The sequence below is a fragment of the Arvicanthis niloticus genome, chromosome 2, assembly GCF_011762505.2.
Source record: "Arvicanthis niloticus isolate mArvNil1 chromosome 2, mArvNil1.pat.X, whole genome shotgun sequence".
NCBI lineage: Eukaryota > Metazoa > Chordata > Mammalia > Rodentia > Muridae > Arvicanthis > Arvicanthis niloticus.
Window position 1 is genome coordinate 52,091,319 of NC_047659.1, and position 22,220 is coordinate 52,113,538.

At 41.8% G+C, this 22,220-nt stretch overlaps 1 protein-coding gene across 16 annotated transcripts in view; it reads left to right on the forward strand.

Moving 5' to 3' along the window:
* Positions 1-17,871, forward strand: part of Osbpl6 (oxysterol binding protein like 6) — a 181,437-nt gene extending 163,566 nt beyond the window's left edge. For 12 of the 16 annotated variants that reach the window (XM_034494606.2, XM_034494614.2, XM_034494609.2 and 9 more), the window contains 11 exons: positions 1,401-1,538; positions 6,495-6,582; positions 7,116-7,369; positions 8,218-8,355; positions 8,839-8,902; positions 10,669-10,747; positions 12,113-12,257; positions 13,418-13,562; positions 15,020-15,146; positions 16,537-16,659; positions 17,700-17,871. In XM_034494606.2, the coding sequence (XP_034350497.1) occupies positions 1,401-1,538; positions 6,495-6,582; positions 7,116-7,369; positions 8,218-8,355; positions 8,839-8,902; positions 10,669-10,747; positions 12,113-12,257; positions 13,418-13,562; positions 15,020-15,146; positions 16,537-16,659; positions 17,700-17,808 (1,410 nt within the window). In that variant the 3' untranslated portion in view covers positions 17,809-17,871. Of the gene's footprint in view, positions 1-1,400; positions 1,539-2,000; positions 2,245-6,494; positions 6,583-7,115; positions 7,370-8,217; positions 8,356-8,838; positions 8,903-10,668; positions 10,748-12,112; positions 12,258-13,417; positions 13,563-15,019; positions 15,147-16,536; positions 16,660-17,699 lie in introns of those variants that run through there. The other 4 variants (XM_076928937.1, XM_076928938.1, XM_076928939.1 and 1 more) reach the window with 1 other exon arrangement.
* Positions 17,872-22,220: the final 4,349 nt, after the last annotated feature.

Consider the following 22,220-nt stretch of genomic DNA (forward strand, 5'->3'; position numbering starts at 1 on the left):
AAAATTGCTTAAAGGTTTCTTTGGAGGGAGTTGTGTAGGGAAAGAAGTTACCTGTTCTTGCTAAAAACAAAGCCAAGGGTGCTGCTAGGGGCCTTCATGATGGCTCAGACAATCAAAGCCACCAGGCACTGGAAGTGTAGCTCAGTGGCAGGCTGCCTGTCTAGCTAACAGAGGCCCTGGGTTTAGCTAACAGGTGTCAAGTGAATACAGGTGTCAAGTGTTCGGGGCTGCACTGAGCAGTTCACACTATGCTGTCGTAAGTCACTTTCAACAACCTCCCTAGGACTATTGTTCTTTTATATTGAAGAAATGGCAGGAAAATAGAAATGCATTAAGAATGCAGACTAACGTGCATAGGAGCTTTGTCAAACTGCTATTTAATGCCCATGCGCTTTGTACATGGCAATGCATCTAACAAACCTATGCTAATGAGTTTAACGCTAAGGTCATATTTGCACAAAAGCCATGTTTTTTTTACTACAAGTCAGTCTCAAGTATTCTGCTTGAAATATCCCAAGGCATCTTACCTTTGGCTTAAGTCGGTTAACCTATTCCCATTCATCTTTAGGGTCTCTCTGAACTTGAGTCACACTTACATACACTCAATTGCTCAGAGTCTAGGAATACTTCTAAAATTTATCACTTTTAGAAAACACTTAGAGCCAGCCAGCAAGGTGACTCAGCAAGTCAAGGAAGGCACTTGCCACCAAGCCTGATGACCTAAGTTCAGTCTCTGGGGAGCCACAGAGTACATATGGGGCCATTTTTTTTCTTCAAATTTGTAAGTGGGATTTTGCTCCTATTAAAAATGATCCAAGGAGGCTAAAGAGATGGCTCAGCTAAGACATTCAGTAGTTCAGACACATCTCATGGGTTTAAAATTCACGATTTAAGTGGAAAAAAAAAATATATATATATACACACACATATATATACACACACACATATATATACACACACACATATATATATATGTGTGTGTGTGTGTGTGTGTGTATCCTATTTGAGAAATTAATCTTATATATTATCTGCTTAGTTGTCTCTAGAAGTTTCTGTAAATACTTCTTAATTTACTGCTTAGACCATGACTAGTAACAACAGGCCTGAGACTACAGTCATTTTACATTTTTAATAGAGGCTTCACTTGTTAAAATCTATTTGAGATCAGGAGGGCATAGTCTTGAAATCAAGTTGTAACATCTCCATCTTTCAACTCTGCCTTTTGGAGTCTTTGACACAGCAGATGGAATTGTACATGGTAGCAAGTGAAATGTTGTCACTTAGTGTTAACAGACAGTTTGGCATTCTCTAGAAATCTAATTTATCTAATTCCTTTGCAGGAATAGTAATGCTTATAGGAGGGAAAACATGATTCTGTCATATGCTTCTCTCTCCTGTAGCCTGGTGAGCAAATCCATGTCAACCTCCCTCTGTCACAGCAGGTGGCCAATGAGAGCCGCCTCTCCATGTCAGAATCTGTGTCAGAGTTCTTCGATGCCCAAGAGGTGCTCCTGTCTGCAAGTTCATCAGAAAATGAGGTAGGTTCCTGGGTGTGTACATCTCATCTGCTTGCAACTGTGAGTTTGGGTAAACTCCCATCAGACTCTGGGACTCTGAGCTATCATATGTCACAGGAAGATGCTTACATGAAAGCAGAGCCAAATTGTGTAAGCCACAGTGCTTTCCCTTTCCTGGGCACTTGTAAGCATTTCTGGGGTGAAACTCCAGGCTCTTAACTTGGAAATAATCAAGCATATATGTTCCAAAGTAACCAAACCAGTGGTAACTGAGGTCATTGTGAGAGCCACTTGGAGAAATGCAGAAAGGATGGAAGAATTAGAAAACCATTTTCTGTTGGGTGATTTAATAATTCTACAAGACAAATATGATCATGCCCCAGTTCCCAGTAGTCTTAGAATAACAATTTATTTGTCACACAAAAAATGCTAATAATCTGATCTCTGTACTCAGGTGTAGCTTCGTGTTCCTTTGTGTTCTAGATCCTTCAAGCAGCCAAAGGAGTGATTCCTGGAGTTGTCAGTTTGCTAAAGACACCGTATTGTCTCTTATTATAACAAAGAGAAGTAGTCTTTTATACGACCCACACTGGAAAGAACTGGACTGCGTACCTCTCCTTGTGTCCTGTGTTTTAGAGGTTTTCAAAAATAGCTGTTTTTAATCACATCTTCTTCTTTTACCACAATACTCAAGAATAGGCCAAGAAATAAACTCAAATGATAGTCACCATGGTGTTCTCAGAGTTGTCACTCCTCTTCCATTAAGGTCTAGCTCCAGGGTCAGTCTAACCTGTTCCAGTCTCTTGAGTATCCTCATAATGAGAACCCTCTAGAAAGCTCCTCGAGCCTTCACACTAACACACGTGGTGAGCTCACCTAGTGAGTCCAGCATAGCTGTGTGAAGCCCAGTCACAGCTGGGAGTACATGCAGGTTGTATGTTCTTCCACAGCGGCCAGTGTAGACAGGTCCTCTGCACTTGGTGTCCATGCTGCCTGGAGAGTTTCTCCCAGAAATATGTATGTTAGCTTCTCCCCACATACACAGTCTAATTCCTTCCTCAGAAGCCACCTTCAGGGAAGCCCGTGATCGCTGACCTGCCTGCAGTGGAGTGTTTCCCTCTCTCCGCTAGCCCTTGGTACAATTTGTTTATTTCTCCTTCTCAGTTAGCACTTCCCAGCAGTCTGTTTCATCTCTCCCACCTGTATTTTGTGTGTCTTCACCTCTAGAATGCAAGTCCCATGAAGGTAGAGACATCACCATTTTGTCGGGTGAATTCACTGGGTCTTTGTTAACTGAACAAAGGGAGGCGTTCTTTCAGGCCATTCACCCATGATGCTTCTGAGAAGTACTCACATCAGAGTTTACCTGACTGGGAATGTGGTGGCTACCAATGCATCTACTTAAGGAGTCCTCAGAACCCTTTCAGAAAATTGTCTACTAAAAGCTACATCATTTTTTTTTTAAAAAGATGGTCTACTTCTTTCCAGAATGATCTACCAATCTAGTGTCTGCTTTAAAACTTGTGTCTGCGGAGACATGCCTAATCATATTTAAAATATAATTCCTGATTTGTTTTTGAACCCTGAAGTTCAGAACCAAAATATTTGGCTCCAGGACTTTTAGCTCACAGGGAAGACACAGACCTTGGTAACACCCCAGGGTCTGTGTATAGGACCACATGAGAGAACCACAGCAAACAGCCCAGCCCCAGCTGCTGCACACAACCTTGGAATGTGTGTACCTCTGACTCATGTCCATGGTCACTGCACAATTCTACATGAGAGATAATTTATCATTTATGACACAGTAGTTTAGGAGAAAACAGAAACTAAAGAGGAGTGGTGTGTTTAAGCATGGCTGTTTCCTTAACAAATGCTAACAACAAACAAGATTGCAATATACATTCAATTCTGGTAGACTTGTCTCCATCACTGCCATTAAATGAGATTAATTTTGGAGCAGCAGTTCTCCACCTGTGGATCGTAACCCCTTTGGGGGCTGAACCACCTTTTAACAGGGGTCACATATTAGATATCTTGCATATCGGATATTTACATTAAGATTCATAACAGTAGCAAAATTATAGTTATGAAGTAACAATGAAATAATTTTATATCTGGGGGGGGGTCACCACAACATGAGGAACTGTATTAAAGGGTTGCAGTATTAGGAAGGTTGAGAACCACTGTTTTAGAGAAATCATGTGGAAGGGATTGGTTTGCCTTTTTCCCTATAAGCTAACAAGCTCAGCTTTTCAGAGCCCGGTGGTGTCCCCTCTAGCTCTCTTGCAGCCAGTGAGAGCTATGGAGACCAAAAAGAGGGGAAACACATGAGTCAGAAAAAAATTTTTATTCTCAATTTGCCATGTTTATAGACCTCACATGTAAAAGCAAAAATTCTATTACTCTAACCTGTATGCACAGTCCTATCAGGGGACTATATCACATATGTGAAATATGTGAACTAACTCTCTCTCTCTCTCTCTCTCTCTCTCTCTCTCTCTCTCTCTCTCTGTGTGTGTGTGTGTGTGTGTGTGTGTGTGTGTGTGTATGACTGTGTGTGGCTATGTGTGTTTGTGTACTTGCACATGCATGCCTTGGGTGTTTCTTTGTGTGCATATACAAGTATGTATAAAAGCCAGAGGTCAACTTCCAGTATCTTCTTCAGTTTCTCTCCATCTCATTTTTTGAGACACATTCTCTCCCTGAGCCCTGGTGTTAATTGATTTGTCTAGGCTGCCTGGGGACTCTGCCTCATCTCCTGCATTGCTGGGTTTTCAGGTACATGCACCACATCCAGTTTTTACACGGATGCTAGAAATCTGACTTCAGGCCCTTTATGCTTGTACAACAAACACTCTACTGACAGATCAGCCCTTCCACCCTAAAATCATCAACAAATTTGGAAATATTAAAAATTCAAAACGAATTCAGATATTCTTAGCAGTACTAGAGATCAAGCCCAGGGCCTTGGGCATGCTAGGTAAACTCTCTACCGCTTCGCTGTACCCTCAACCCCGATGGTTTTTATTATATTTCAAATTTAAAACTTTGAGTAGCAAAATGTCGACATAAACAAAGTGTACAAAAGATAGGTTGTCAACTAGGAAAATGCAGTATATATGATATGACTGTTGAAAGCCAAACAGGTTTACGAAGAGCTTACCCATCATTGTCTGTCACAGAGGCACCTGCATGCTGGTTCATCTCTGTATGCAGTCAGCACGCACCAAATGTGCCGCCTTTCCCAATACAGATGAAGAGTTTCATCTCTTGTAAGGCAAAAATGTGTTCAGAACACTGCAAAACTCAAGATCCAGACATGCTGCGCATAACTGTAATCCCAGCACTTGAGAAGCACAGATAGGAGGCTCACTGCGAGTGGTCCAGGTTATTCTACATAATGAATTCTGGGCTAGCCATAGCTATGTAACAAGACCCTCAAGGTACCAAAACAAATGGTCAAATAAAGAGTGGTGGTCTTTATTTCTTTCTTTGTTTGTTTGTTTATATTATGTATGAGTTCTCTGTTGAATGTAGACCTGAATGCCATCAGATACTTTTATAGATAGTCATGAACCACTATGTGGGTGCTGGAATTGAACTCAGAACCTATGGAAGAGCAGCCTGAGTGAGCTTCTTTGTCAGTAGTGAAGATACATGCAGTGTGTGTTTATGCTACCATTATAAGTTCAGGGGATGAAGCCTATCTGAACGGTCCTGTAGGTGATGGCAGTACAGGTGATTTTCAAACTCTGTTTGCCTTCATGGACTTGCTAATATTTTTACAGCTGGGATATTTTGGTTTTAGATACTTCTGTTTGCACTTTGAATACAGTAAAGAACATTGTTTTCCTGCCTGAAGCTTGGCTTCCCAATTCCTAACTGTTCCAGTGCTCTTATTTAACTGCCCTGACCCTACCTCACACTGTTCCTTAATTTAATTTTGCTCTCAATTTGGGTTTCATTTTAGTTCATTTGTTTTTGTAGTATTGGGAATTAACCCAGGGCTTACGCACACTAGGTAGACAGCCCACCACTGAGCTGGAGCCCTACACTGGCTGCTTTCATGGATGCTCCTTTCTCATGAAGACAATGACTTGATATTTGATCTCTCTCCATCCCCCTACCAGTTGTCAGATTCTAAGCTACTAGGACTTGTTACCTAGATCTGTGAAGCATCTGCTCATCTCACCTCCCTAAAGGAAGCTGCAAGCATCTTGTGGACAACTAAGTCTGACTCTGTGTGGACTCCCTTGCAGCTTCTTGGGTTTTAATGACACTTCAGTTTGTCTGAAAAACCTATCATCACTGCCATGCCCTCTTCCTGTCTCCTTGCACTTGGCCACAGCCACTCTTAACTTCCCAGACGTCCTTGCGAATGTTTCCCTAATGGTTCTTACCTGTGCCTCTCCCTTCTTCCTGTGCTTCTGCATCTCAGTGACTGGGCAACTCCTGTTCTTTCTTTGACATCTCCCACAACCTCTGCTCAATAACGCTGCCCTGGGCAGCCTATCTGCAATCTTCTGGGTAGAGACACTGGCCTTCTTTCATGTATCTGTGTTGTGTACTGTGTTTTCCTGAGTTAAGCATACTGGCCTCCCCCAGCTTCCCACCTTAACTAAGACAGGAGCTACTTTTTGTTTTGTTTTTTGAGACAAGGTTTCTCCATGTAGCCCTGACTGTTCTAGAATTCAGTCTGTAGATCAGGCTGGCCTCGAACTCACAGAGATACTCCTGCCTCTGCCTCCCAGCAGTGCGGCACCAACCACCAAGGAGCTGCTTCAAAGGTGCCTCTCTAGCAGCCTGTAGAAGACACACAGGTATTCTTTGAACATGTGCCATGTATACTTTCACTGAGATATCTGCTGCTTATTTAAATGAGAGTTTGCTACTTTTAACCATCTGGTGATCTGAGCTCTCTAGGCAGGAGTCCTAAGAAGCCCTCTCACCACCTCTCGGCCCTTCCTTCCTTAGGCTTCCGATGACGAGTCCTACATCAGCGACGTGAGTGACAACATATCTGAAGACAACACCAGTGTCGCCGACAACATTTCTCGGCAAAGTACGCATCGTTTGAGTGTCCAGGTTGTTCTGTCTACATGCCACATTCTAACTGTGGTGAATCAGTAGCCAGCCATTCCCTTCTTCCCCTCATCAGTTATTCACTTCATTATTCATAGCCTCTCTTTTGCATAATCTATCCAGGTGGCAATCATAAAATCTATTGGGTGTGTGGTTAAGTAGAGAAGGTTTACCTCTTGTTATGAAAAATTCATGCGTGCACGTGTGTGTGTGTGTGTGTGTGTGTGTGTACGCACAGGACTTTGCTTTCTTAAATAATATTTGAATATATTTAAAAGTTTACTTAAGATACTACCCTGATGTTTTGAGCACTTGTTCTCAAGTTTATATAGAAATCATCCTATGTATTAAGGTGATTAGATGTATTACAGTCAGAATTCCATGAAAGAGTTCTCTCTTCCACTTGTATACGAAACCAGAGTGAGGAAGCATATCTCTCTCTCTCTCTCTCTCTCTCTCTCTCTCTCTCTCTCTCTCTCTCTCTCTCTCTCTCTGCTCTTCTTCCTCTCCCAGTCCTGAATGGGGAGCTCACCGGAGGCGCCTTCCGTAATGGCCGTCGCACCTGCTTGCCTGCTCCTTGTCCTGACACCAGTAACATTAACCTGTGGAATATCTTGAGGAACAACATTGGCAAAGACCTATCAAAGGTCTCCATGCCCGTGGAGCTCAATGAGCCACTCAACACTCTGCAGCACCTCTGTGAGGAAATGGAGTACAGCGAGCTCCTGGACAAGGCCTCAGAGACCGATGACCCCTACGAGAGGATGGTATGGTAACAAAAGACAGGGCAGCGTCCCCTAGAGGACCTGAGCTAGGCCACAGCCATTGTATAGGCACTCTTGTTCTAGAACAATCTCACTGCTTAGGTTTGGAGAAGATTTGATCTGTGTGAATAACCAAGCAATGCCAGGAAGTTCTAGATACTCTTCTTGGAAGCTACTCATGTTGTCAGGTTTCCATGGCTTGTTCTCCCTCAGGAGTGCTCAGCCCTTGGCTTTGCTGTATGGAGTCAACTTACAAACATGTTGGGCCTCATTCATAGCTATCCTGAGGTAGATATTGACCTTGACCTGCATGGGCATACCTGCTGGCCTAGACCTTTCCCTAAAGTTCATCAAACATATCCTACTCCTTAGAGGTTAAAGCATACGGGGCCTTGCTTTGTCAGCTAGTTTTGAGTGTCCAGAGAGCCCATCTGTTCCGGAACATAGTTCTAAGAAACCAACTTGCTGTTGGTACTTTGTCCTCTATCCTGTAAGGCTGGAGGACTTGACCTCTGCTCAAACCAGCACCAGCAGCTACACCTGCATGCCTGTGAGGCTGAGTGTACCTGGGAAATGGCTTACAAGCTGGCCTCCAGAACCTCTGATGTCTCCATTATCCAGTATATTGGGTGGACACACGAATGTGGAGGACTTGACTTCAGTTGCCTGACGGTTCTCATAGGAGTAGCTTGACTTATCCCTGCCAGTGTAGTGAAGATTCAAATAACTGAAAAAACAAAAGGCATCAAGTCAGCAGCTCTCCACATGGATGTACACTGTCTCTGGAAGTAGAGGCAGGCAGACCTGGGGTGGCCCCTCCTATATTGTGCTCCTTTCCCATGACCTCGCAGGTTCTCGTCGCTGCCTTTGCAGTCTCAGGGTACTGTTCAACCTACTTCAGAGCAGGAAGCAAGCCATTCAATCCGGTCCTGGGGGAGACCTATGAGTGCATAAGAGAAGATAAGGGGTTTCGGTTCTTCTCAGAACAAGTAAGTGAGGTTGCTATCCAAGGTAAGAGGACAGCACAGTGACAAGAAAAGCCTTGATAACTATGTGTATAGGACAGGCTGTTTTACCAGTTAACAGAAGACTCACATAATGTAACTGCACCACTGTCCCCTCAAAGTGTGTATAAACTCTCTGTGTTTGAGCATGATGATGAATATTAACGACTTATAATTTTGGAACAAATTTACTATTAGAACTGGATACTTTAGTTTTTGTTGGGGAAGAAGGATTTTATTTTAAAAAAATTGATGATCTAGGTATTGTTGTACATCCTGTAATCCCAGTGCTTGGGTGGAGGCAGCAGGATCAGGAGTTCAAGGCCAGTCTTAGCTATGCAACAAGTTTGAAGCCAGCCCAAGCTATATTGAGACCCTGTTGCAAACAAACAGACAAACAAAAACATCCTTTATAGGAGTTGGAATACTAGCATGATTGCCTTTTTTTTTTTTTTTTTTAATTACCAGGTTAGCCATCATCCACCCATTTCTGCCTGTCACTGTGAATCCAAGAACTTTGTGTTTTGGCAAGGTTTGTATTTCAATTACAACTGAGAGTCAAACAGATAAGCCTGTGGACATTTTCTAGCTACTGAAAGTACACTGAGCTCAGTTTTATCTCTGCCTTGGGAACTCAGAGCCTATTTGTAAATGTTGGTAGGGATCAGCTTGAGAAATTAAATTTTCCACTTTAATATGAAATTGTGTCATCTTGGAAATGAGATGCCGATCCCCCGGAGCTCACAGGCTCCCCATCACACATCAGAGCCCCACGCTGCCTGTGCAGCCTGGAGCCGTCACCTTGTCCCATCATACCTTGCAGGCCTCAGCTCTAAGGCACTGATGTCTGTTCCCCTCTTGCTTCTTTTAATCCCAAAGGAATGCTCACTGGCACATCTGTCTAGACGTCTAGTCAACCCAAACATGACCACAAGCATGTGTACCAACCTAGATGAACAGCGCTCAGAAAAACTCTCTAGACTGAACCTGTATAATAGTTTTCTTTTATTCCACAAGAAATGGAAAACTAATAACCATTTACATAGGATCGACCCTTTATTAGTTCTTACAGGCAATCCAAGGTAATCCAATTTCAAGTACGTGAAAGCAATGCATCTTCTGTATACAAGTACCTTGCACTTTTTATATAAGGGACTGGAGCATCTGCAAACTGTAGTGGAACACCTAGACTTTCTTGAATGGCCCCCTCCCTGAAAGGTTAAACACTGAAGTGAGCCGTGGTCTTTTGACTCTTTGGAGCTTGCACTTTGAAATGAAGACTTTCTTATTTAAGTCTCATTGTTGTGGTATAATTTCAGTCTTATCTAAAATAAAGTTTCAAACCCTCCCCCCCTTAGGAAAATAAAGATCTTATTTTCAGACTTGACTATTAAGTGTAAAATAGTTCTTTGTAGGTAGAAGCTCACAGGAAGCATTACCTGAACTTGAGAGCGCACCATGACTGAGTGCTGTAATTGTTCTGCATGACAGAGTAAGAAAATAAGATAATTCTTGATTATAACCAAGAGTCAGAAGTCTTATGAGGACAGCCCTAATCTTTTTTAGTTTATCCAGAGGGACCAGGTGATTATTACAGATTTGCAGGTAGATCTGAGGCTCCGTATGGAAAACATAAAGCCATCACATGAGAAGAAATGGTGGGCCTCAGGCCATGCCATAGCCAGTGCAGGTGACATGTTCATTAAGTTCATCACACGGGCTCATAAATCTTCTCTATCTGTAGGGAAAGATCTTAGTGTACTCTTTTAGTGTTTGCTGTTCTCCGGAGACATATAACTTCTTCACATAGGGAGAAATGTTTTTTTTCAGTCAGTGGTATAACCATACTGCATATACTCCAGGCTTGATACACACACACACACACAGAGTCTCTCTATATACATATATACATATATGTATATAGACTATTTTTACCATTTAACCAAAACAGCATTTATTACCTGGGGATTTATACACCATAGACCCTATGTTCATGTGCATATATGAGTACCTCTCATATGCACATATTTTATTCCAAGCTTCTGGAATTTGTTTTGTTAAATGGATACAAACAGTGAGAATGACTATAGAGGAACACATAATGAACCTGGGAAGAATCACAGTATTTTCACCTTAGCTTTTACACGAGGATTTTTAGGCCTTGAGATGTTAAATGCACACTACAGGATCAATTGTGATTGCAGCATATGCCTTGTACCATATGATGCGGGCATTAGTTTCTACAGAACTTATCATACATAGAACACTGAACCTTTGTCCTCTCCCTATCTCATCTAGATATCAGATGGAAAAATAAGTTCTGGGGAAAGTCAATGGAAATCCTGCCTGTCGGAACCCTGAATGTCATGCTTCCAAAGTAGGTTGTTCTCCGTTCCTCTCGGGCTTCTTACTTTCTCTTGCAGTCCAAGTGGGTATTCTGGAAGGTTCTAAGGGTCCATGTCCCTGTATGTCCAGTCTCTGCCACCTTCAGCACACTATCAGAATGGATTCACACAATATATGCAACAGCCTTTGCACATACATCCCTGCTTCTCTCCTGGCATCCCTCCTTTGGTCAGCCCAAAGCCACCATGGGCCATGCTCCCACCAACATGTCAGCATATGTTTTTTATTTTTAGTAAGCTCTCCCTTTATCCATTTCTTTTCTATACTACTTATACTTTCACACACACACACATACACACACACATGCACACACACATGCACGCACACATGCATGCACACACATGTATGTGCACAGTGTGCTGATAAATTGAATATGGGAAAAAAGGTAAGATTAAAGAATAAATTTGCAATAAGTGAAAATTTATGAAGAATAACAAGTTTTCCCAGGTGTCTATAATATCTATATCATACCAGTTAGACCTTAGAAGCATTTGTATTTCATTATGAAATATAGTTTTACTTGAAAATATGAGTAATATGCAAAGTTACACCTGATTTGTGACCATGCCCTTTTATTGGTTGGCAGAATTCCATACATCACCCCCCCAGAATCTGCACTAACTTTCTGCCATAGATATGTTTGCTCACTTTATATTTTTCCTAAAGAATGGCTCCATTTTTCTTTTTAACTTTTATTATGACAACGTAGTTTGAGAGTGTGCTGAGAATAATCTTTCTCAAATGTGTATCTGATTAATTCTTCCCTCCAGTTTTTCCATCAGGATGCATTGCCTGCCTGTAAAGTAGAGTCTTCGATGGGTCATTAAATCCCTTCCCTGCCTTCCTCATGACCTGGAGCCCACCACATACAGAACTCTAGATACCGTGTTTTTTCTGGCCCCCCTGTGTCTTACCCACCCCTCATACACCGTGCCCACCTCCCCACTACAAACCTACAGAGTCAGCCTCATCTGCCGTGGCTTGCCCAATACCCCCTCCATGTTCCAGAACTCTCAGGACTAAACTCCTGTTGAGTCTCATGCTTTGTAAATAGTAACCTTCATGATTCTTGACATTTTTGAGGATATTCTGACGTGTCATTATACCAGAGGGCCAGAAGAGAGGCATTGCTCAGCTAAGCAGCTTTAGGTTCACAGAAAACTTCATTCCTATAAGTAAATAAATGGTGTCATGATTTTTATGACCACACAGACGTTTTTCAAGAAATGTGGAGAAAGTGAGAGAAAAAGAAGCTTTACCCGAAGAATAGTCTCCTTTGTAGGAACAGTAATATATGAGTGTCCATTGCTTTTAACCAGGGCTGTATTCTTTGTAGATATGGAGATTACTACGTGTGGAATAAAGTCACCACATGCATACACAACATCCTCAGCGGGAGGAGATGGATCGAACATTACGGCGAAGTAACCATTAGAAATACCAAAAGCAGTGTTTGCATTTGCAAACTCACGTTTGTCAAGGTAAGTAGCACCGTAGGAAAGGAAGGCTTGTGCAGAGTGCTTCCTGAGAAAGCAACCAGAGGAAAGCTGCCCTGCGCCATGTCTTCTTAGACAAGAAAGCACAAGTGGCCCTGAGTTGCTTGCGAAATATAAATGTCTGAATTTGTAGAGGTCAAAATTATCATGCCAAAGGAGAAATGAGTTTATTATCAAAGACTCTTGTTTTTTGTCACCCTGTATACCCAGTACTATTGTAAACCATATTGCATTACTAGAGTGAGTCCTCAAGTATCTATTACTGCCTGATGACAACATAAGATATTTAGGTGATCTTTATTTAGGGGCTCAATCTAGAACAGCTGCCAGTTTCTGAAAATACTTGAATAGAGTCACATAGATGACAGCTGCCAGTCAGCTGTCCAAACCCACCTAACCATTTCCTGAAGCAATCCAAATTGGGTCAAAAGAAAGCATTGCCTTTATTAACTAGAAAAAAAAAAAAAAAAAAAAAAAAAAAAAGATTAGGGACAGAAATGCCCATGGAACACCATTTTTACAGTCAACACTGCTCCAAAGTAGAATATACAACACCATATCCATGATTGTTTAAGTATATTACAGGCTTGCCAATTATGTTGATATCATGTCCCATTGAAGTTCACTAAGATCCATGAGCAAAGGGAGAAAAATCTGAAGAGAAAAATCACGAACCCATGAGTTAATATTGGGTTCTTCAGCTAACAACTGATCTGGAGCTAGAGAATGCCAGGCTATCGTGCTGAGGCATGGAGCAGAAGGTTTGATTTGGTTTGGTTTTTACGGTACTAAGAGTCAAATCCATGGCCTTGCCCGTGGTAAGCCAGTGCTCATACTACACACCCAGCCCTGTGACTACCCATTTCAGAGAAATCAATCTAACCAGCTATGGTAGCACATCTCTAAGCCCAGCACTTTTGTAGCTAGAGAAGGATCGTGAGTTTTGTGTCAACCTGGACTATACAGTAAGTTCCCGGCCAGCTTAAGCTTCCTTAGTGAGGCTCTACTGAGACAGAGATCAAGAAGGGCAGCCTTCCATATCGATGGAATGTGCTGAGCTACATACATGCCAAGGGAAAGAAAGTTGCTCATAGGGAGAGGACAGGTTGCTGTGGCTGAACCACTCCGCGTTCCTTGTTTTCCAGGTGAATTACTGGAACTCCAACGTGAATGAAGTCCAGGGCGTGGTGATAGACCAGGAGGGGAAGGTGGTGCACCGCCTCTTTGGGAAGTGGCATGAAGGACTCTACTGCGGGGTGGCCCCCTCGGCAAAGTGCATCTGGAGACCAGGTGAGACCCCCTGATCAGGAGGCAGTGGGTAACAGACGGGAGCGAACACTGGGGTGTACCATGGAGTTGGTCTTGCATTTCCTTCTAATAGAGACATCTGAAATGTAAATGTTCAAGGCACTTGCTGCTACATTTACACTCAACAAATATGTAAGTCTGCACTCAACCAATGTATGTAAAATCCACTACTGGAAACTTGATCATTAAAAAAAAAAAAACGGCCAAATCACTGACATGAAGTAAAGTGACCTGTTGAAATCTGCCATGGGTAGGTTGGCTTTAAACAAAATCCATCCATGCAAACACTAGGTATACTAAATAAAGATAAATAAATTAATAACTGACATGCATAAGCAAACCCTTGTTCGGGTTTAGTTTTTAAATAAAACAAAGGAAATGTAACATCTCTAATCTACAAATGCAGCAACTTGCCACAGTGAGTGACTATTCCTCATTTGAGCATCAGAACTGTGACATGATGGCACTTAATAAAAGACATTGGCAGAGCCAAGCATTAGATTAGCATGTAATTGAATATCAAGTATGAATGGGGAAAACAATAGCCACATAACATTTATTTTCATTGGAATTTGTCAGGTAACTCCAACTTAGTCACTGGTTTCCTAAAGGGCACTGTTACATGTTTATAAACTTCCTTCTGGTAGAGTGGTTAATTCTCTCGTTCTTAGTGACTAATTACTGAGTACTGACCGTGCATCAGCCTTGTTCTAGGTGGTTGGAATACTTCAGTAAGCAAATCAGACAAACAGTCTTAGAATTTACTAACAAGCACCAATAAGAGGTTGGAGGTGTTAGTAGTTGGGCACTTCCTAGAAGAAGTGAGGTTCTGGGCATCAAGTGAAGTCTTCACTGCTTCATGTGATGGTGCATGCCTGCAGCCCTGGTACTTGGGAGAGACAAGTACTGAAACAGGAGAATTGTTAGAATCCAGGAATTCAAGACTAGCCCGACAGAAAAGTGAGATACACAGACATACACACACTCACACTCACACACTTTCTCTCACACACAATGTTAAAAATAGTTTTTAAATGTTCTAAAGAAACAGTAATAATATTCATTTGTATCTGCATCTTTGTAATGAGGATATACATGGATATAGATGTTTCTGGTGAAATGTTAATGTCTGTAGTTAACCAGCCTGGTCTTTATAAAGTTACCTCGTTCAGTGAATGAAGGCTCTCACTATAATGTAAGGTTTAATTTAAGGCTGGGTTCTATTAAGTATGCTAATCTTTCAGTGTTAACCATCAACATAAACCTTCTCACCTAGCAAAACAGAATCAGTTTGATGACTTGAAATCACAGTGTGTTGTGTTCATAAGTACAGACCTGTTTGTAAGCTGGGCTCCTGTGCAGTGCCTTTCCTGATGAGGTCAGCTCGTTCCCTCACTCTGAGCCAAGCCTTCTCACAGCTGTTCTCTGACTCCCTCCAGGTTCTCTGCCAACCAACTATGAGCTCTACTATGGCTTTACAAGGTTCGCTGTGGAACTCAATGAGTTGGATCCCGTCCTGAAGGACCTCCTTCCTCCCACAGATGCCCGATTCCGGCCAGATCAAAGGTCAGGGTGCCTGCAGAGTTTCTGCAGTATCCTAGATAACAACACAGGTGTCAGAGGTCACTGGGACTGTGTACATCATTCGTCTGCTCCTTCCTGCATTTGTCCATCCCCCTATTCACTCAGAAATACCTGAGTTTCCAAATCTGAGCAAAATGGCATCTGTAAGGTCCTTAAAACAGAAGCTTATTCAATGGCCAGTTCTGTTGAGCACCAAGCTTCCCTCATATTTACCAAATGTCTGAAAACTCAGGTGGTGTCTACAGAAGTGCTTCTCTCCCTGTGTTTATAACCTCTTTGCACACACTGCCCTGTAACATGAAGTGTCATTTAAACTGAAGTCCGAGGGGGGATGGGCGTGTGGAGCTTCCCCAACATACCTTAGTCCCAGAGGGCGGGATTTGTACTCCAGCCACCTAGTTTAGTTTTTGTTATTTTTATATGATCTGTGATAGCCTCCACTTCTAGAGAAGTCATTTTCATTTCCCCTAAAATTCTGTCTGCCGTCTGCATTCCATCTAAGATCAGCTCTGTTTTCCCATGTATCTGTGCAGTGTTTTCCCTCCTAAGATGTTCTTGGTATGACTTCCAGTATATTCTGTTCTACATATGACTCCATATACAGTACTTAAAAATGCAGTTTGTTACTCCTGGAATGTGTATCTCACTAATTGACACTTAGTTTTATCAATTAACTTTTTACAGTATATATTGTATTATGTACTGTTATGTGTTCTTGTTTTTGAAATGTAAAGTTGCATGCATGTATGTGTGTGTACGTCTGTGTGTGCGTGCGTGTGCGTGTGTGCGTGTGTGCAAGCTCCTCCCTACCACAGAGCCACATCCCAAGCCACAGAGGTAAACATTTACAAATCATCACTGGGTCTGTTGACCTTCTCAATTCCATTTCAGCATACCTTCTTTTTCATTGCTCTGACACTTCGGTAAAAGAGCAAAACTCCTTGCTCTCAATTTGGTCTCTCAGTAGAGGACAACCAATCACCATCCAGCATCCCATATCCTTCACAAATACATTTGGCACTATGAGGAAAAGAGCCCAACTTGTGACTTCATGTCATTCTTACCCTTTACTGTCATTCTCCAGAAACATCTGAGCTTGCAGCTGACCAGACAGCACAGAGAAGTACTCAAGGCCAAACCAGTCACTTGCTCTCTTTCCATGGTGTTCCCAATGGAGTAATTCAGTTCACATACACAGAAATATTAATTGATATACAGGCAGAGGACACATGGCCTGGGACAGACATGAAGGGGCATCAGCAATGTCACCACAGTTCAGGATTTTATGTTCTCAGTAACCAGTAAGTAATGCTATGCCAGTATATATTTTTTAAAGGAGCTAACATTGGAATATCAACTGCATTCTGCCTAGATTTTTGGAAGAAGGGAACCTGGAAGCTGCTGCCGCAGAGAAACAAAGAGTTGAGGAACTCCAGAGATCTCGGAGGCGCTACATGGAGGAGAACAACCTTGAACATATACCAAAATTTTTTAAGTAAGTCAGCCATTCCCACAAGTTTGTGTTTTACTAAAGGTTGCTCCAGGCCATAAGGAACTCATGGTAAAGAGATAGAGAAGGTTACAGAGTGTCTAGGGAACTCCAGCAAATGTGGGTAACTTTGTATCAGACACTGAGAATCCTGAATCAGATTTTGTGCTTGTAAAAGTTAGTGACTGGACAGGCCAGCTCTTCTCAATGGTCTTTTCTTTCTGAGGACAGTGATGAGGCGTGAGGAGCTCACCAGAAGGCATTTCCCTTTTTCTGGACCTTTTGGAGTGGCAGGAAGGTGTTCCCAATCCTCACACAGGCAGAGGCTGGGGCTCTGCCCTCAAGGGCATCATGACTTCATCAGGATTTGATTTTATTTCTGTCACACGGAGCTTGCGTCTGCTCAGATTTGGCCCCACTGTGGTATGATCAAAGATGATTACTACAGGATTATTTAAAGGATTATATAAACATCACACAGATGAGTCTGTGGTTTCCAGATCCATCATCTGTCATCTCTCTGAGCCTGCACAGAAAAGTGCAGGGTAACGTTCTCCCCCCTTAGAGCCATCATCTCATGATCGCCCTGTGCTGGAAGTGCAGACTCACTCTTCAGAGGTTAGCAGGGTGCCCTTCAGGGGGCTGCAGTGTTCTCTTCAGGGCGTTGCAGTGCACCCTTCAGGGGGCTGCAGTATATCCTTCTGACATGGACCTCACAGGCCTTTGCAGCTACTGATGTTGCACTGTTCCTGGGAGGTAGCTCTTTCTTACAAAGCCTACAGAGCTGTGTTTGGGCCTCTGTGCTTTCTCCCCTTGCCCAGAGCTAATTAGAGGTTGTTAGTTCCAGCCCTTAGTCTTTTTCCTGATTTCTTTTATTTCAATCATTTAATGACAACAGTTACTTTATTTCTGGCCAGAAATTGCCAACTTATCAACTGTTAGCAGATAGGACACTAATTGTATATAACACATATGTGAAAGAAAGAACTTAACTCAGGTGACCTTGATGTTATTTGTGGTTAATGTTGATTTTCGTATTTTTACAGAAAAGTTATTGATGCAAATCAAAGAGAAGCCTGGGTTTCTAATGACACCTACTGGGAGCTTCGAAAGGACCCTGGGTTTAGCAAAGTAGACAGCCCTGTTCTTTGGTAAACTGGAGACACAGAGCTAGCCAACATACCACACTCGGAATGAATAAATAACTATGCACAATTATGTTTCTTATAGCTACGCGTGGTTTCTGGGTCGACTGAAAACCTCCCATTCGCTTTTCTATTCATCTTTATAACGGATTTTCAAAAGTGCATTAGACAAGGCTCCTAACCACTTTTGGATCCTTTCTGTTTTGCTGCAACCATATTCCTTAAAAATAAATAAATAAATAATAAAACCCAAGCCCTCCTTGGAAAGCAGACTAAAAGAAGGAGAACATAAAACCCAAAGTCGGAAGAGTCGGAAAAGAAGATGAAACTGTAACGGGCGCTTCAAGCCGATCAGGAGAGTTTAAAATGATACACAAACTACATGTTCAGTCTGCTGTCTGAGTCTCAGCCCGCACCGTAGGAGCTCCCGGGCCATAGTCGGTTAGTTCAGACTTGACGTGTGTTCTTTTGATGTGGTGTGCTTGTTCTCAGCCTCGTCAGAATAGACGTGATGCTTCCCGAAACTCATCCCAGCATTGCTCATGCCTTAAGAAATGCAAAGATACACAATAAACCGTTTTTTTAAATGTGTGCTCATAGGTGTATGTGAAGGACGGAATCCTGGCAGGATTCACTTTCTTGATCAGAACATTGATTCAGCTGATATAAGGATTAAGTGAGGAAATCCACACTTTCCTTTGCTAAGTCAGTTCTGGTGTGGTGGATCTGAGGGGCAAGAGGGCTAAGGTACTGTATACTACGTATATCTCTGTATCCAGATAGTTCTTTAAGTTCCTGTCTGTGTCCAGATGGTAAACCATCCCTCCTCCGTCTGACCTCACAGTGCGCCCTGGTATTTGGCAAAAGTTGCATCTGATTTGGACACGCATCATCAGTGTTAGACTTCAGTAGGAAGTAACAAACACCAGCTTCTGCCTGGCTGGGTGGTACCATAAACTACCATTTTTGAATGGCACACGAGGCCACATAGCACATCCCTGACTCATGCCCACCACTGTTCAGATTCCACAGAGAACAAAAGCTTATTTATTTGCATTATGTAAATGGATCCTATGCAAAATCATCTTCTTTTTTTTTTTTTTTTTTTTTAAAAAAAAAGCAGTTCCATATGATACATGGTTACATATTAATCATCTACCTTGCTAAGGGCAGATAAATAAAACTTAGGCTTAAAAAAAAATTATCCATTCCAAAGGTGGGGGTGGGCAAGATGTGTTTTGAACTCTTCACGTTTTGTTTTTCCTCCACAGGGTCACAGAAGCTTTGTAGGAAGCTTGCATTCTAAGTTCCTGCATGCACATGACTATATAAACGCCTGTATGTTTAAAAACAATCTCTTTAGGGGGCTTCCTAGTAAATTAGAAAATTATTACATATATTTTATTGTTAAGAGTTTTATTCTTAGATTCTTACCATCTGAATTTAAGTGTTACTTTAGACTCTGATAACAAGGTTAGTGACATTTTATATTTTGTTAAGAGGTATCAATCTTGGTGTTCCCCCACCCCCACCCCCGCAAAGCATTCCTAATAATGGCTAATTCACCATAAAGCCCAAAGCTGCTGCAAACATGGAAGAAAATTCAGAATTTCCCCTAGATGGAACAATATTTTAATTATCCCCAAACTTATCTCCTGTTTCATGTATGTCCATACACCATGCACACAGCTGGCAGTCATTGGAATAGAATTTCACCCTCCAAAAAGTTCCTTCAGTCAGAGCCAGAGTCAGGCTTTGGGCCTTTCAAAGGTCTTTCCATGGGCGCCTCAGTCCTAGGTGGCTTGCCCTGCAGTTGTAAAACCTCTTCCCATGTCATGGACTACCTTTTTCTTGGTTCAACCGGATGCTCTTTTATCATTACATCTTTAGTTATGTCTGATTTTATATTGAATTAGAACTTAATTACAGTCCTATAGACTTCTTCTCAAAAGTTTGACTCTCCTCCAACTAATAAAGCTTACAGTATGATTTAAAGTGAGTCTCGCCTGTACTTACTAGTGTCTGACTAAATGGTCTCACAACCGCCTATGTATGAAAAGAATCCTGGAGAACAGAGATACCACAAGGAGGGAATGCAGAGGTGAGTTGTTCACAATAGGAGATATCCATTAGTGAAGGGCAGAAGGCCCAGGATGCAGCAGGGAAGTAACCACAGTACCCGGGGTTTGCATTGCCTAAGAAGAAAGGAGAAACAATAAATGAGGTCTTTGTAGACCAATAGCAAGATTAAGATGATAAATAAGAATGGTGGAAGATGGGCAGGTCTACCCTGAAACTCTAATTAGGATTTCAGGAAGCAAACCAGAGAAATGTTGAGTTAATTCCAATCACATTTCATGGCATCCTCCATTTGAATTGTGATTCTGGTTTCCCCGGATGTGACCTTCAGGTCATCAGTTAAGCTTCAGATCCCCGCCCCCCCACCATGGCACCCGACTCACTGGGCCCTGATGGAACACTCGCCTGTGTTGCTGCAACAGCCTCGTCCTTTTTCTTCACACAGTGGTTATAAAGTTGTAAGACAGAACCCTGTTGGAATTGCATTTTCAGGACATTTCATCTCTTAAACCTAAATGACCAAAGGGTAGAGTGTTAGAACTTACTCTCTCGGTACCACGCGATGTAGTCCTTTGCTTGGGATCTTACATAAACCACTATATTTGGGAGATAATAGATTTCCTTAAAAGGCTGTGGGAAGGCTTGCTATGCCTGTGTTCTTTTTCCATGCTTTATTTTCAAGCTCCCTCCCCTCCAGGGAGATTGTCCTGAGAGTGACAGTAACCCCTGAGGGTTTTGCCAGACTGGACTGATCAACATGGCAGCAATTTGCAGAGGCTCACCAAAACAAAACAAAACAAGATCATTCTGATGCTGAATGCTGTTAACCGAGGTGCAAATTAACTCTTCAGTGTTGCTGATATTTCTTATTTTTTTAATTGTCATGATTTTTCATAGGTTATTTTTAAATGCTGTCCATTATCATCTCCAGTAGCTGTAAAAATAAATAAATAAATAAACTTCATTTAAGATACCCTTTAGTAGTACATGTCAGTTTTATGTGATTGCAGGGCCAAATGTCAGTTTTCTGGCTGAGGGAAACCAAGCAGAGTTTTGGGAAGGAGGATAGCAACTTGTCAGTTTCCCAAGTCTTTTGTGCTCCAGCTCTTGGTTCTTCTGTCCTTGTGTGTTTCTGCATGAGCGCTTGTCGTCATTAGGTCCTGTCCCCAAGGAGCTTGTAGAAGGAGAGAGGTTCCAGAGAAGACAACCTGATTAACCTGTTTAGTTTGATAGGAAAGAACCTTTTTGTTATTCTTTTGTGGCTTTACTTATCCATCTTGTCTAATGCTGTTGTCTGTCATCCTAGATAAGAAAGCACTTGTGGGAGCAGAGCTCCACACAGCAGGGGCTGTAACATGTTTGCACTTGGCTCAGTATGTTATGAATGTGGCACAGTAAATAAAGTTTGTGTACAAAATATTAGTTTTATTTCTGAGAGCAATTATGTTCAGGATATATAAAAAAATGTATCTAAACCATTGTGAATCTATTTTGTGCTCTAGAAATGTTCTTTTGGGCAGAAAAATGTGTCAGTAGAGCTAAAAGTAAAATGTTGATGTGTTATCATGGGTTTTGTTTCCCAAGTGCTCTGTGGCTTTTGGGAAAGACTCCATATCACACCAGGATTCTACCTTAAATGAGTTTATTTTTTAAACATTTGTCTTTGAAAGTTGTGCATTGTGCTGCTCTTTCTCTTAAGCAGAAACTAAGTTAATTAACATCATCTTCAGTACCTCCACCCATTATGGAGATGTGGAACCTTTCTGCAGTGGCTGCTTTTAAAGAGAGAATGGCAAACCACATTAGACGGGTTTGGCTTCATTCTTCTAAACTGAGATCTAAAGGATGAATAAACGCTATGATGAAGTAACATGCCCGACATCCCAAGTAGATCAGGCCCTGCGGGACAGACAGGCAGACAGACAGACAGCTGACAGATGCCTTGGTTGGAAGAGAATTGGTGTTGTACTCTTGAAATGGCTTTTCAAAACAATAAACTTGTCACTCTATCCTCTGGTCCTTCCATAGCAGAAGGGGAGATACATGTTTCTGTTGTTGAGCCACATTTATGTGTAATTTCAGTCACTCGGTATTAGAAACTACTTCATTCACTTTCCTCATGAACACTATTAATTCTTCATGAGTTAAAAGTTTCCTTATACACACATGTTATGGCTTATTTTTAAAACTGATAGGAAAAAAAAACAAAGTTAATTAAAAAGTTCTTAAAATTTTTGGTTTCCATAAATTTTGTTTCTATCCGTACCTTCCTTCCCAAAATGAGTTCCTTGTAAAGAAAAAGATATTAAGTTTTTGGTAAAATAAAGTGGAATCCTGTATGGG